Source organism: Microcaecilia unicolor, chromosome 13 (assembly GCF_901765095.1).
Source record: "Microcaecilia unicolor chromosome 13, aMicUni1.1, whole genome shotgun sequence".
Taxonomy (NCBI): Eukaryota; Metazoa; Chordata; class Amphibia; order Gymnophiona; family Siphonopidae; genus Microcaecilia; species Microcaecilia unicolor.
This window is the reverse complement of record NC_044043.1, coordinates 4,688,749-4,701,679: the sequence shown is the minus strand read 5'-3', so window position 1 is coordinate 4,701,679 and position 12,931 is coordinate 4,688,749. Positions and strand designations below refer to the sequence as shown.

The 12,931-nt window shown below is 44.3% G+C and overlaps 1 protein-coding gene across 5 annotated transcripts in view; it reads right to left on the bottom strand.

Annotated features, from left to right (window-relative positions):
* CLUH (clustered mitochondria homolog) overlaps nucleotides 1-12,931 on the bottom strand; it is a 152,167-nt gene that overhangs the window by 96,793 nt on the left and 42,443 nt on the right. For all 5 annotated transcript variants that reach the window (XM_030186225.1, XM_030186226.1, XM_030186223.1 and 2 more), the window contains exons 3-4: nucleotides 2,955-3,126; nucleotides 1,786-1,929 (exon numbers count right to left, since the gene is read on the bottom strand). In XM_030186225.1, the coding sequence (XP_030042085.1) occupies nucleotides 1,786-1,929; nucleotides 2,955-3,126 (316 nt within the window). The remainder of the gene's footprint in view (nucleotides 1-1,785; nucleotides 1,930-2,954; nucleotides 3,127-12,931) is intronic.

The window sequence follows — 12,931 nt, the reverse complement described above, 5'->3', positions numbered from 1 at the left end:
AATCTCATAACATTTGCATAAATGTTCAACACCATCATCAAAGGTTTTACATTTACCCCCCCCCCCCCCCACTTGCCATTAGTCAAATATTACCTTGTATTAACCAGAATGCCATATGACCTCAATTATACCTAACCCCCCCCCCCCCCCTCCCGAGCGTGTTTACTTTCCTTTATAAGAATAGGCTCCGAATAGGCACCCGTTTATAGAACTGGCCTCCATATGTCATCCTCATCTCCCCCCATCCCTACATCTTGCCACTCCATCAATCCTCATTTCCATAGGTTGCACGTTTCAACCCTGCCCCCTACCTTGTCACAGATCAACAATGTGTTGAAAATTAGAGAAACACCATCTCTCTCTGCCATATTAACATGACATTGGGCTAGAAACCAACAAAAGAACATTCAGAGACTGGTATCCTGGAAGAAAGATTACGAGGGCAGAAAATGCACAAACATCCTTCATTTCTGCGTTCTGGATCATACATAACCTTCAGTCATCCTTTCTCTTAACAGTAAGCTCAATACGATAGCTGACCAGTTATAATCAAATAAAATGAAACTTAATGCAGACAAAACAAGGGCTAAGATCTTAGCAGGATCCACATAAATACTACTGCAGGCTTGCAAGTTACAAAGCCTTAAAGATCTTAGGAGATATTGATGAGCAAATCAGTTTTCACTTAGATATTCATCTACGGTGCAAGTGTCTTTAAATTGAGACAAATCTACTCAGCTGTCTTTTTTTTCAATCAAAATGCTTTATACTCAGTGCTAGGACACCTACATTATTAGAACTCACTTTTTTCAGGTTTTCAATTGACAGACATGGAAAGAAGACAGCAGTTAAACTGATTGTGGGTGCCAGAAGATGAGATCGTGTTACCCCTATGCGCAAACAGCAGCACTGGTTACTTGTATTAGCTTGTATCCCATATAAAATATTAACCTTGGTTTATACAATTTATAATTTGGGATTTCCCCTATTCATATTGCAACCATTAATACAATATACACCAACAATATACACTAGTCTCAGCACCTACTTCTAGTGATGCAGTCTTTCCACCAGATTTTCTATGATTTTACACGTACAGCCATTTTCAATGTTGTTGGGCCTTAACCTACATAATGGAACTCTCTCATGAAAAATTTTAAGATGCAACTAAAACCTTATTCTTTGAAAAAACATCTGGACATGGTTAGGTTATCCTTTTTCTGGCAATGGTATCTCTGGACACACAGCAGGCAAACCTGTACCTATTGTAATTTCTTTTCTTTACCTTTATTGTACTCTGTAAACCACTTAGATAGTTTTTCACAATAGGCAGTATGCCAAATATATAATAAGCTTGGAAATTTGGGGTAGGGAAGGGTATTCTTACCCTCTCTAATAAGAACGCAGATTTTTGGAAGGTGAGGCAGTAGGTAGGCATATGTCTCAACTATGCTTTCTTGTGAAAGGTGCCAGAAGGTGCTATATTTACTACCCTCCCTTCTTTCTGCAAAGATCCCATGTCACCGAGTAGGAATACCACAACTGGCTCCATGTCACCCTAGCATAGGCTGAGACATGCCTAGTTATCATCCATTGACTCTATAGGCAAACAGTCCTGTTATTCTTAAGAGAAACCAGAAGCTCTCAAATGCAATGAAGTCAGATCAAAAATGGCTTAGACAGTCCTTTAGGACACGGAGTCGATTGCTACTGTAACCCTATTTCTCAAAGGCAATCATGTGCACCTTGGTGTGTGTTGCAATGACGAACGCTTTCATATCATACCTCCCAGATCACCATCAGTGAAGACACTCAGGAAGGAAAGCGAGTTGCAGTCCACACCATTGAAAGCATCCGATGGGTCAAGGCTCTTCAGGAGATCTCGGATGTGGCGCACATGAATTCTGGCTTCTCGCACTGTATAGGGCTCTGAGAAAGCAAGGAGGAAGAGACAATCCTGAAACTGCAGAAAGCACAACTAATCTTTCCAGGAATTTTTTCTATTCAGTATTTCAAACCAAACAAAATATTACTAGTACTAGAGATGTATTTTAAGAATGAATATTTCCTTCTGTGGATAAAGCAACTATTTCCAGATGTAGCAAAAACACAGGTTAGCGATAAGGCATTTCTACAACTTAAGCCTAAAGTGCTGGCACGTTTTCAAAGCTGGAACTAGGTTTGTGAGCCCTAGGGCCACTGCCGAGGAGCGGCAGTGACAGGCAAAACCACCCCACACCGGAGACTAGGCAGAACAGGACTGGTACCCCAGACTGGAGTTGCAGCAGAGGCAAACAAGCAGGAATAAGCAGAGCAGGCACACTTAAACTTCACCTGCGCTTGGCTGCTTTTCACCAGGAGTTGAGCCCCTGGCTGCAGGTGGCCGGCAGGACTTACTGGGCAAGGCAGGACTGGATACCCACTAGGCTGAACCAGGACTGAGGGTCAGAGGGAAAGGAACACACCGGGACAGCAGGGCAAGGAAGGGATAAGCTAAAGGACAGGACTGGAAGCTGCGGAGCAGCCACTAAAGACACAAACAGACAAGGACTAGATACAAAACTACAACTCAGAGACAAGACTAGAGAACAAGCAACAACCTAATCTAAACTCTCACTGATCAGACGTCACCACGTACGTATGAGAGCAGTCAGTTATATTTCATAATTGCTCAATGCTGACCAAAGTGCTCCTACGGCTATTAAAGACTTAATTGATACAGACAGGAGTGGGACTCACTGTGCTACACCAATATATACCTACCAATAAAGCCTGCTCGTGTTCTATTCTGCATGAGGGTGTGGTGAATGAAGGTGGGGAAAGGGCATCTGGAATCTCTTTCTTGGCTACAGCAAAATATAAAAATCTATTTCTTTATTATAATGTTGTCATTTTAGAGATCCACTGTGAAGTTTTGCTACTTTAAATCAGAACAAAATGCAGAAGTGCCTTACCTTCCACTACTTTCAGCAGTGAGCCCTCCGCCAGCCCCTCAAAGGTCTTCAGCTCAGCAAAGTTGTCCAGAACATTGCCGTCCAGCTGCAGGGAGAAGCATGTCCGATGGCAGGTATCCTCCCTGTCCATCAGCACCTGATGGATCTCCTGTACCATTTCCTGAGGAGAGACCTGTACCAAAAGAGACCATCTCAGCTAACAGGAGCATGGACACAACTAGTTATAAAGCCGACAGGTAAACTGTATGCATGAGTATGTATGTACATATAGATGTATTTTACTGAAGGCCAAGCTTCCTCTAGAGATTTGCACAGGGACAAAAATTTCATTCCTCCACACTAGAACGTAGCCTTACCCACCCATACCTACTAACATCCATTCCATCCCCACCTATCCTTATAATTAAATCTCCTCCATCCCCATCCACAGTTGATGCTATTACTTACTTGCTTGCTTGCTTTAAGCCCTCCATTTCCTCCCAACCTCAATAGCCTCCCATAATTTTTTCAGTGGTATTTGCTATTCAACCAGTGAGTGTTCCAATCTTCAGTCTGGTGTTCCAGCTGTGCCTCTGGGCATTCCAAGCCTCATTCTGGAACTCCAATTACCCCTCTCATTCCTTTCCAAGCCTTGTTCTACAAAGGAGTATAAGTATTGCCATACTGGGACAGACCAAAGGTCCATCAAGCTCAGCATCCTGTTTCCAACAGTGGCCAATCCAGGTTACAAGTGCCTGGCAAGATCCCAAAACAATTGCATCATTGTGCATTTCAAGCCTCATTCTGGCGTTGCCAGAGATTTTGACTACACTTCCTCAGCAACTTCTTAGATCCCTGCAGGAATCTCCTAGGTTCTGCAGCAACTTCTTCCATCCCTGCGGGAAATTTACCAACTCTATCTAGCTTCAAAAAAAAACTTACAACTTTATAATACATGGTAAATTTATCATTTTATACTTACATACTTCTTCAGGTTCTTTGTTCAAACTTCAAATAAATATATTTTGCAGTCAATTAGTTTTAATTGTGTACATAAAGAAATATCCTATGAGGTATAGGAGACGGGGTCTGGGTCAAACAGTCGGAAAATAGAGAAGTTGGAGTTGACGATTTGGAAATTAGGTCTTACCCGATAATGAGGTCTAATGGAAAAAAAATTATTTCACAACATATGGGATAGTTGTGCCCACCAGGTGGAGAACTGAAAACTGAACCAAGACATCTCTCTCTTGGCATCCAGTCCCCCAGTATTTATGCAGACAAATAGTAATGAGAAAGAATAAACACAACCACCTTAACCCTTTAGTATCCAATGTTCCCATCAATCTGTTCCCATATGGCTTATTACAGGAACACTGGACACTAAAGGGTTATAAACAACTCACTAACCTAACAATAATTAGACGAGCAAACACGTGTGGAACGCTCTCATATCTGGACAACTTGTAGAGAACAAAAGATATGTAAGGAGGCACCATGCACAGAGATGGTCGTTATTTCACCTATTACATCACACAAACTAAACATCTTAGAAACCTCGGATGAGCCTCTGGAATAGTGGAAAGGACTAACAGAAAGAAAATTATCAGGTAAGACCTCATTTTTGCTTCCATTACGTAGCTTCCTACTATTCCAGAACCTGTGCAATGTTTAATATTAGTTTGCAGTCTCTAGAGTGAGTGGGATCCTGGCACCACCGCCCTGAGGACTGCAGCCCCAAAACTGGCTTCAGAGTGTACTGCAACATCCACCCTGTAACGCTTGGCAAAAGTATGCAGCATCGACTATGTTACCACCTTGCAAATATCCGCCAGAGACAGTAAGGTAACCTCCGCCCAGGATGTCGTTGCACGCCTCACAGAATGAGCCTGCTTCCCCTGACAGAACAGCACCTACGTACTATTGTTAAAATGAAATCTACAACTCCCCACAACCCTATTCCATCTATCTTCATTAAACAATCTAATATACAACTCAGCCCTTTTATTCATATGATTTCATCCTCTCCCTCATTGGGAATTGTGCCAGCAGCTTGGAAACTAGCCATCATAAAACCCAAACAAAGATCCTTCAAAATCCATTTCAGATAAAAGTAACTACCACCCCACTGCCAATCTTCCATTCCTCAATAAGATCGCAGAGACAACAATTCACTCTCAGCTTCTAGACTTTGACAAAAACGAATGCACTTCATCCCAATCAAACTGGATTCAAGCCACACCACAGTACCAAAACCACTCTACGTGGCATTACTATCTTCATATTTCCCAGATTAGATAACAACAACTCTGTTCTACTACTATCCCTTGTCCTTTCTTCTGCCTTTGATTTAGTTGACCCCACCATATTCATGGATAGACATAGAGGGGCATTTTCGAAAGAAACATCTCTGTTTGCATTTGGACGTCTTCGTAAAACGTCCAAATCTGGGGGCGGGGAAAACTGTATTTTCAAAAAAAGAAGGGCGTCCATCTTTCATTTCAAAAATACCAAGGAAGTCCTTGAACTTGGACGTCCTTAGACATGGATGTCTGACTTTCGGCGATTTTCGAAACCAAAGACGTCCAAATGCAAGCCCCCAGGCTCAACTAAGCCTGAGGGAACAGACTAGGAGCAAGCATCAAACCAGAGCTGCACAGGAGATGTCTATCCACCTGCTGAGATAGAGAGAATACTGAAAGTGAGGCTGCTGCACAGTGTCCTTTATGGCACAGCTCTGGCGTTCTCTCTATCTCCACCTGTTGGTAGAGGGACATAACCCACTTGTCTCTGGATTGATCTGTGGGACATAATGGAATATGTTAATTATTCTTTGTTATACTGTAAGCCACACTGAACCAAAGACTCGATAAATAGTAAAATGATAGCGCCTCCCCCCCTTGGAGGCTCCATCAAGATCCTCCCCCCCACAGCAAACAGATCTGTAGAAAGGAAAGCCACCCTCACCCTTCCAAGCCCTGATGGAGACTGTAAGCTACCCTGTTGCAAAGCAGCAGCAGGAGACAGATGAGCAGCACAAGATGGCAACAGTTCTTGCCTAAGTCATCGGGGAAGCTCAGAGATGACTCCAGTGGCCCTCCCGACCCTGTTTCCAAAGTCAGAAATAGTCTGCAGCAGGAGGGATAGACAAAGCTGGCAGTTCTACTAAGCTGCCGGCTCTTGCAGGCAACAGTGCCTGCTGGCAGGCCTGCCACAGAATTCAGGCTGATTTTGGCTTGAGGCTCCAGCATCTCTGCTGTCCCCCTGCACGTGTTCTAGAAACTTTCTATATTTTTATTTAAAAGCAAATCGTGCCCTTATTTTTCATGCAATTAGCTTAATTACCCAACAGAGGGAATAAAGTTAAAATCAGGCAGACCCCAATTTATTTTTTTCAATGCTTGGAAGCTGCAAGAGTGCTTAGGGGAAATACATTCAAACAGGGTGTATGGGCTACAAGAGGTGGAGGATGGGGACCCACCCAGTGGACGCTAAAAATGGCGAGTGGGGCAGCGGAACCAAGTTCCAGATTCAACCAGAACCAGTCCAGGTACTAGGTCACCTGGGAGCAGCTGTTAGGCTCAAACCTGCTGTGCGACCACAGCCAGCAGAGTTGGGAGCTAGGCCAGGGATCAGGAGCACCGGTCAGAGCAACCTATCATCTGCTAGAGGTAGACAAAAATACTAGAGATTTGTACTGAGCCACCAGCAGGTTATACTGGTGAGTTCACTGGAAAAAAAAATCAAATCAGTTTTTCCTCTACTTCAATCTGCTGGTAGGACAGGATAACACCTACTTGTTCAGAATGATGCAGACAGATAAGGAAAATCTGTAGCTCAAGTCAAGCTACCAATGAGAAAACATGAGCTAAAGCTAAAGAAAAATAACAACGGCCCAGCACTCCACAAGCTGACTAACTTACCAGCCAGCCCCATCAGTTTGGGAGTTCACTGAAAGATACCAAGGGTTTATATTACATTTGATCCAAACTGACTATAAACTACTTATCAGCCAAGAACAAATTTAGTTACCCCAGATGAGGGCATGAAGACTTCTAACTTTTAGAGCAGTGGTTTCTAAACCTGGTCCTGGAGGTAGCCCATTTCAGGATACCCATAATGAATATTCATTGAGAGATTTGCTTGCACTACCTCCACTGCATGCAAATCTCTCTCATGAATATTCATTGTGGATATCCTGAAAACCTAACTGGTTGTGGTGCCTCCAGGACCACGTTTGGGAACCACTATCTCCCCTCTAACCCTACTCCTATAGCAGAACTGTAGTGATGCTCCCCCAGCAAAAATTAAAACGCCAGAGATCCCTCAGGAACCATACATTAGGGGGTCTGGTACCACCTGTCGTAAGTCAGGTACAACGAAACCCAGCATCCCCAAAGTAGGAGCTCACCATCCTACTGTTAATGCCCCCCCACCCCCACCAAAAAAAAAATGCCCTGCTAATAATATGAGCTTGAGGTATTACCCCATTTGCACAAATCTGGAGCACATGTCAGAACAACCCAAGGTTTGGTACTAGGCATTCTTAACAAGCAATTTTCTGAAATGATCTTTTCTTCTATTCAATAAGCAAAATTCTTTATTTTCTCATGCCCTGCTACTAGAGTCATAGCAACTGATATTCAGTGCTACTTAACCGGTTAAGAGAGTTAACCGACTAGTTAAATTGAGCTGACTGGATCAGAGCTGGCTTTTCAGCAACACATAACAAAACAGTGCTGTTGAAAATGTGGTCAGACCATTGCAGCATAAACTGCTTAGAGCTGGGAACTATCTAAGCACCTCTGGTATTCTGCAGATAGCAATCCGGTCAGCTTAAGACAGCAAAGCGTTAACTGTGTAGCTATCTGGGTACCACCACTGAATATTGGCAGTATGGGAGTAATTCCTGGTGGCTGCCTTGTGTCTAGATCCGGCACTGAATATCCAGGAAACAAGTCTGTTGCACATCTGAACCGATATACTCATATCACCCCTCTCCTCAGGTCGCTTCACTGGCTTCCGATCAGATACCGCATACAGTTCAAGCTTCTCCTTCTTACCTACAAATGCACTCAGTCTGCAGCACCTCATTACCTCTCTAGCCTCATCTCCCCTTACGTTCCCGCCCGTAACCTCCGCTCACAGGACAAATCCCTCCTCTCATCACCCTTCTCCATCACCGCCCATTCTGCCTCGCATCACCTTACGCATGGAATAAACTTCCTGAACCCCTACGCCAAGCCCCCTCCTTACCCGTCTTCAAATCATTGCTCAAAGCCCACCTCTTCAATATTGCTTTCGGCACCTAACCTTTGTACCTTTCATGTAATCGTGCATGCCCCAAATTGACTACCCCTACTTGACTGACTCTACACTTGTCCATTAGATTGTAAGCTCTTTGAGCAGGGATTGTCCTTCTGTGTTAAAATTGTACAGCGCTGCGTAACCCTGGCAGCGCTTTAGAAATGTTAAGTAGTAGTAGTCCTCCCTGGACAATTAAGACCTCTGGTAGAGTGTTTATTTACTGATATTTAACACTTCCCAGGGAAACTCCTTAAGAGTTTTCAGCCTAAAACACCCACCAGCCCTTTCTTGATCCAAGCATGAACTAGCAAAAGTACTCTCACTTCAGGTAGATATGTTTAAGACGATTGATCTATGAATGCATGTGAAAGATGCATGAATGACAGTAAGGAAGGATTACAGGATGGGAACTGAGACGTGACGCCAGTGGGTGTGGGATATAATTGAAACCCGATTCCTAAATTAGTTCTGCCATCCGTCATGTTCAACTCTAAGACACCATATTGCTGTAGCTGTTTACAGTTCTGCAGTGCTAGAGGGGTTTTTAAGAGCAGACACTGTTCGGGGCCTAGAGACAGGGCAAGGACTAGGTCAGGGTTCTTAGCCCTGTCTTCCAGGCCATCCAGCCAGTCGAGTTTTCAGGCTGTCCACAATGAATATGCATGAGCGATAGCTGCATTCATGCCTGCAAATATTTCATGTATATTCACGATGAATATTCTGAAAACCTCTCCAGCTCTGGTTTTATCAGACTTTACAAGATAGTGACTTCTCTGCGGAGGAGGTGGAAATGCTGAACTATAGTGGAGCAGTTGCCTGGTTCCCTGGCTACTAACAGCGCTCAATATTATAAAAATATTTTCATAATGGAACTCTTTGAGAAGGCTATTGGGCATCTTAGTGGACCTGCATTTCCGAGGCAACTACTAATTGAGAAGACAGAATGATTTCTAGGTGGTGAAACACCTTTGCTCCACCCACTGACAGCTGGTAATTCCAGTTATTAAATATTCAGACACCCAAACACGATACCTCTTCTGTTAAGCAGTTTGCTGCACCGACTCCTAATAAAGCTCCTTGTTACACTGTGGAATGATGTTGCCTGAGGAAAGGAACTCCCTAATCTGTTTTGTTTTTTGCCTAGCTGTATAGCTTCCATTTCTTATTCTATTGCATGCCTGTAGTTCAACCCTGGTTTCATCCCCCACAGATGTGTGGGGAGTGCAGCCATGGACATTTTTACAGCTCACTGTACCTCTGCTGTCATACCCAAGTACCTCCATGAATCCCTTCAATCTTCTCAGCAGAAACTATGCTCCCTGACTCTTGCAAGACAAAAAGCTGTGGTCCTCGATCACTGTCTGAAGAGTTTCCTTGCTCCTAAGTGCCACCTCTGGATTTTAAAAGTGAAGGCACCAAAGGACAGTTCATATCTTCTTGTTCAAATGTTTATTTAAACAGAGACATAAAAGATAATGACAGATAAAAAGCCCATAAATCTGTTCATTTCTGCCTCTTGCCTGGCTTGTTGCAGACCCTACTCTATCCTTGGCATTTCCATCCAGAGATTTGTATGTTTAAGATTTTCCCAGCACGGGTTCCTCATCCTTGCTGAAGGTTTGTTTGCAAATCACAAGCAGAACTACGAGCAGCATTTTGTAATGACTACCCCAATGACACAGATCATTTGGGGGCACTTTTATTAAGCCACTGTAGGCCTACCACACGCTAAAACAGCGCTACCATGGGATGTGCTAAGGTGTCTCGCAGTAGTGTCCTATTTAGCGCGCACTAATCCTGCACTGAAATTTTTTTTTTTTTTACATTTTCCAGCACAGCAGGCACGTTTGGGGGCAGAGAATAGGCATGCCCGCACTAGTTGGGTAGCGTGGGCACATTACCGTGCACTACCCAAGTAGCACAGGAGCCCAAACTGCCAGCTAAATATGTGGCATAATGAGGAAATTAGCTCGTTGCTATTTAAAAAAAAAATTAAATAAAGAAAAGCCGACCGCAGCCATTTTTCAGCCACTTTCTAGCGTGCCTTAGTAATCTAAGTGATTAATCCTGAGCTACATCAGCAGTATTTATTTTAAAACATTTATATGTCACCAATCCCAAAGATCTATGCAGCTTACATAAGCAAGCAAATAAATACACAAACATCAAAATACAACAAACATGAACAACAAAATACAAACAAAAACAAAAGCTACCTCATAAAAATTTCCCATGTGCACCAGTGATGATAATTACCCATAAAAACTTGCTGAAAGAAAAACACCTTAACCATTTTTCTGAACTGTAATAAACCATCTCCAACCATCTCCAAGTGGAGGGATATTTTAGCAAGTTTCAACCTTTTATAAAGATTTTATACTGGGAACATACAACAGGCCCTGATTTGAAGAATATAAAGATCATTCAGACAGTTATGCAATATGGCTTGAAAATATTTGGGGAAAGACCATGCAAAGCCTTAAAATTCATGTACTATTCACCAGACAACCGGATCTCCAGAAGAATGATCTGAAGACCTGCTTCCTGGAGGGACCATGGTCCCTGAAGATGAAGCCCATCTGCATGAGCTCCACAACTCAGGGGACGCATCCGTCATCAGCACTTTTTGTGGCTGAGGAATTTGGAATGGAAGCCTCAGGGTCAAATTGGATTGAACAGTCCACCAGAGCAGAGAGTGAACAAGGTCTGGAGACACTCGGATGACATCTTCCAGGACTCCTGCAACCTGGTACCACTGGGAGGCTAGGGTCCATTGGGTTGATCTCATCTGAAGGCATGTGTCATGGGTGTCACGTGATCTGTGGAAGCCATGTGGCCTAAAAACCTCAACATCTGCCAAGCCATGATCTGCTGAGAGGCTCGAACCTGAGAGACCAATGAGACTAGAGTGTCTGCCCTCGGCCCTGGGAGGAAGGCTAGAACCTTCTGCATATTGAGCAGGGCTCTAATGAATTCCAATTGTTGTGCAGGACTTGGGGTAGTTTATAATGAACCCTAGTATTTCTAGCATCTTTCCTGAGCAGTGTCCTCTGACGTGCTCTTTACCAGCCAATTGTCGAGGTAAGGAAACACGTGGACTCCCAGTCTGCATAGTGACGCTGCGACTACCGCTAGACATTTGATAAATACCCTGGGAGCTGACACGAGGCCAAAAGGCAACACATGGTACTAGTACTGATGTGTTCCCAGCCGAAACCAAAGATACTTCCTGTGGGCTGGCAGTATCGGAATGTGAGTATATGCATCCTTTACATTCAGCGAGCATAACCAATCAATCATTTTCTTGAATCATGGGGAGAAAGGTGCCCAGGAAAACCATCTTGAACTTTTCTTTGACCAGGAATTTGTTCAGGGCCCTTAGGTCAAGGATGGGACACATCCCCCGTTTTTTTTTCCACAAGGAAATACCTGAATAGAATCCCCGCTCTTCCTCCCCTGGTAGAACGGGTTCAACCACATGAGCCAGTAGAAGGGCAGAGAGTTCCTCTGCAAGTACCTGCTCATGCTGAGAGCTGAAGTAATGAGATCTCGGTGGGCAATTTGAAGGTTTTCAAAGCGAAATTTAGTGCTTATCTGAGATGGACTATTTGGAGAATCCACTGGTCGGAGGTTATAAGGGGACATCTTTCATGGAAAAACTTCAGCCTCCCCCCCCCCCCCCTCAAATGGAAGGTCATCCGGTACAGACACTGACAGCAGCTATGCTCTGCTGGAGCCAGTCAAAAGCTCACCTCCTTGCTTAGACTGGGGAGCAGCAGGGGCCTTAGGCGAACGCTATTAAATGAGAACTGAGCAGGCTGGCAAGAGAAAGTGACGTATCTACGTCTCTGTGAGTAGTAGGCACCCCTCTTCAACTTATCAAAAGACCTCCTAGCTGAGGAGGCTAATGCAGAAGGTGCCTGGCGGGAGACAGAACAGATGGTATCAGTATGCTTTTTGATTTGATCAGTGACCTCCTCAACCTTCTCTCCAAAAAAGGTTATCCCCCTGGCATGGGGCATCCGCCAACCTCTGTTGAGCCGACTTTTCCAAGTCAAAAACACGCAGCCATGAGAGTCTGCGCATTGCTGTACGTTGAGCACAGATCCTGGAAGCTACGTTGAAAGGGTCATTGGTGCCCCGGCCAAGAATTTGACACGCCTTCTGCTGCTTGGCCAACTGGTACAGACTTGGCCTGCTTCGGTGGGAGAGAGTTTACAAAGTCCATCAACTTGCACACTGAAACCCGCAAGTAGATGTTCATAAAGAGCTGGTACGATAGTATACGGGATATGAGCATCGAGGCCTGGAACATCTTCCTTCCAAAAGAGTCCAGTGTCCTAGCTTCTCTGCCTGGGGGCGCCGAGGCATAGTCTCAAGAACTCCTGGCTCTTTTGACAGCAGACTCCACCACCATGGAATTGGAATTGTGAGGCAACTGAGGCCTATCAAAACCAGGTGTACTGTGGATTCAGTACTGGGTGTCAATCTTATTGGGCATGACAAGTACCAACAGAGGGGACTCCCAGTTCTTACTGAGGACTTCCTTGAGTACCTCATGGAGAGGGCCAGTCACAGCCTCCCTAGGAGGAGACTTGTAGTACAGGACCTCGAGCATCTTAGCCCTGTGCTTGTCCTCCACTTCCAAACAAAAATGGTATAGCCTCAGCCATTTCCTTTATAAAAGAAGG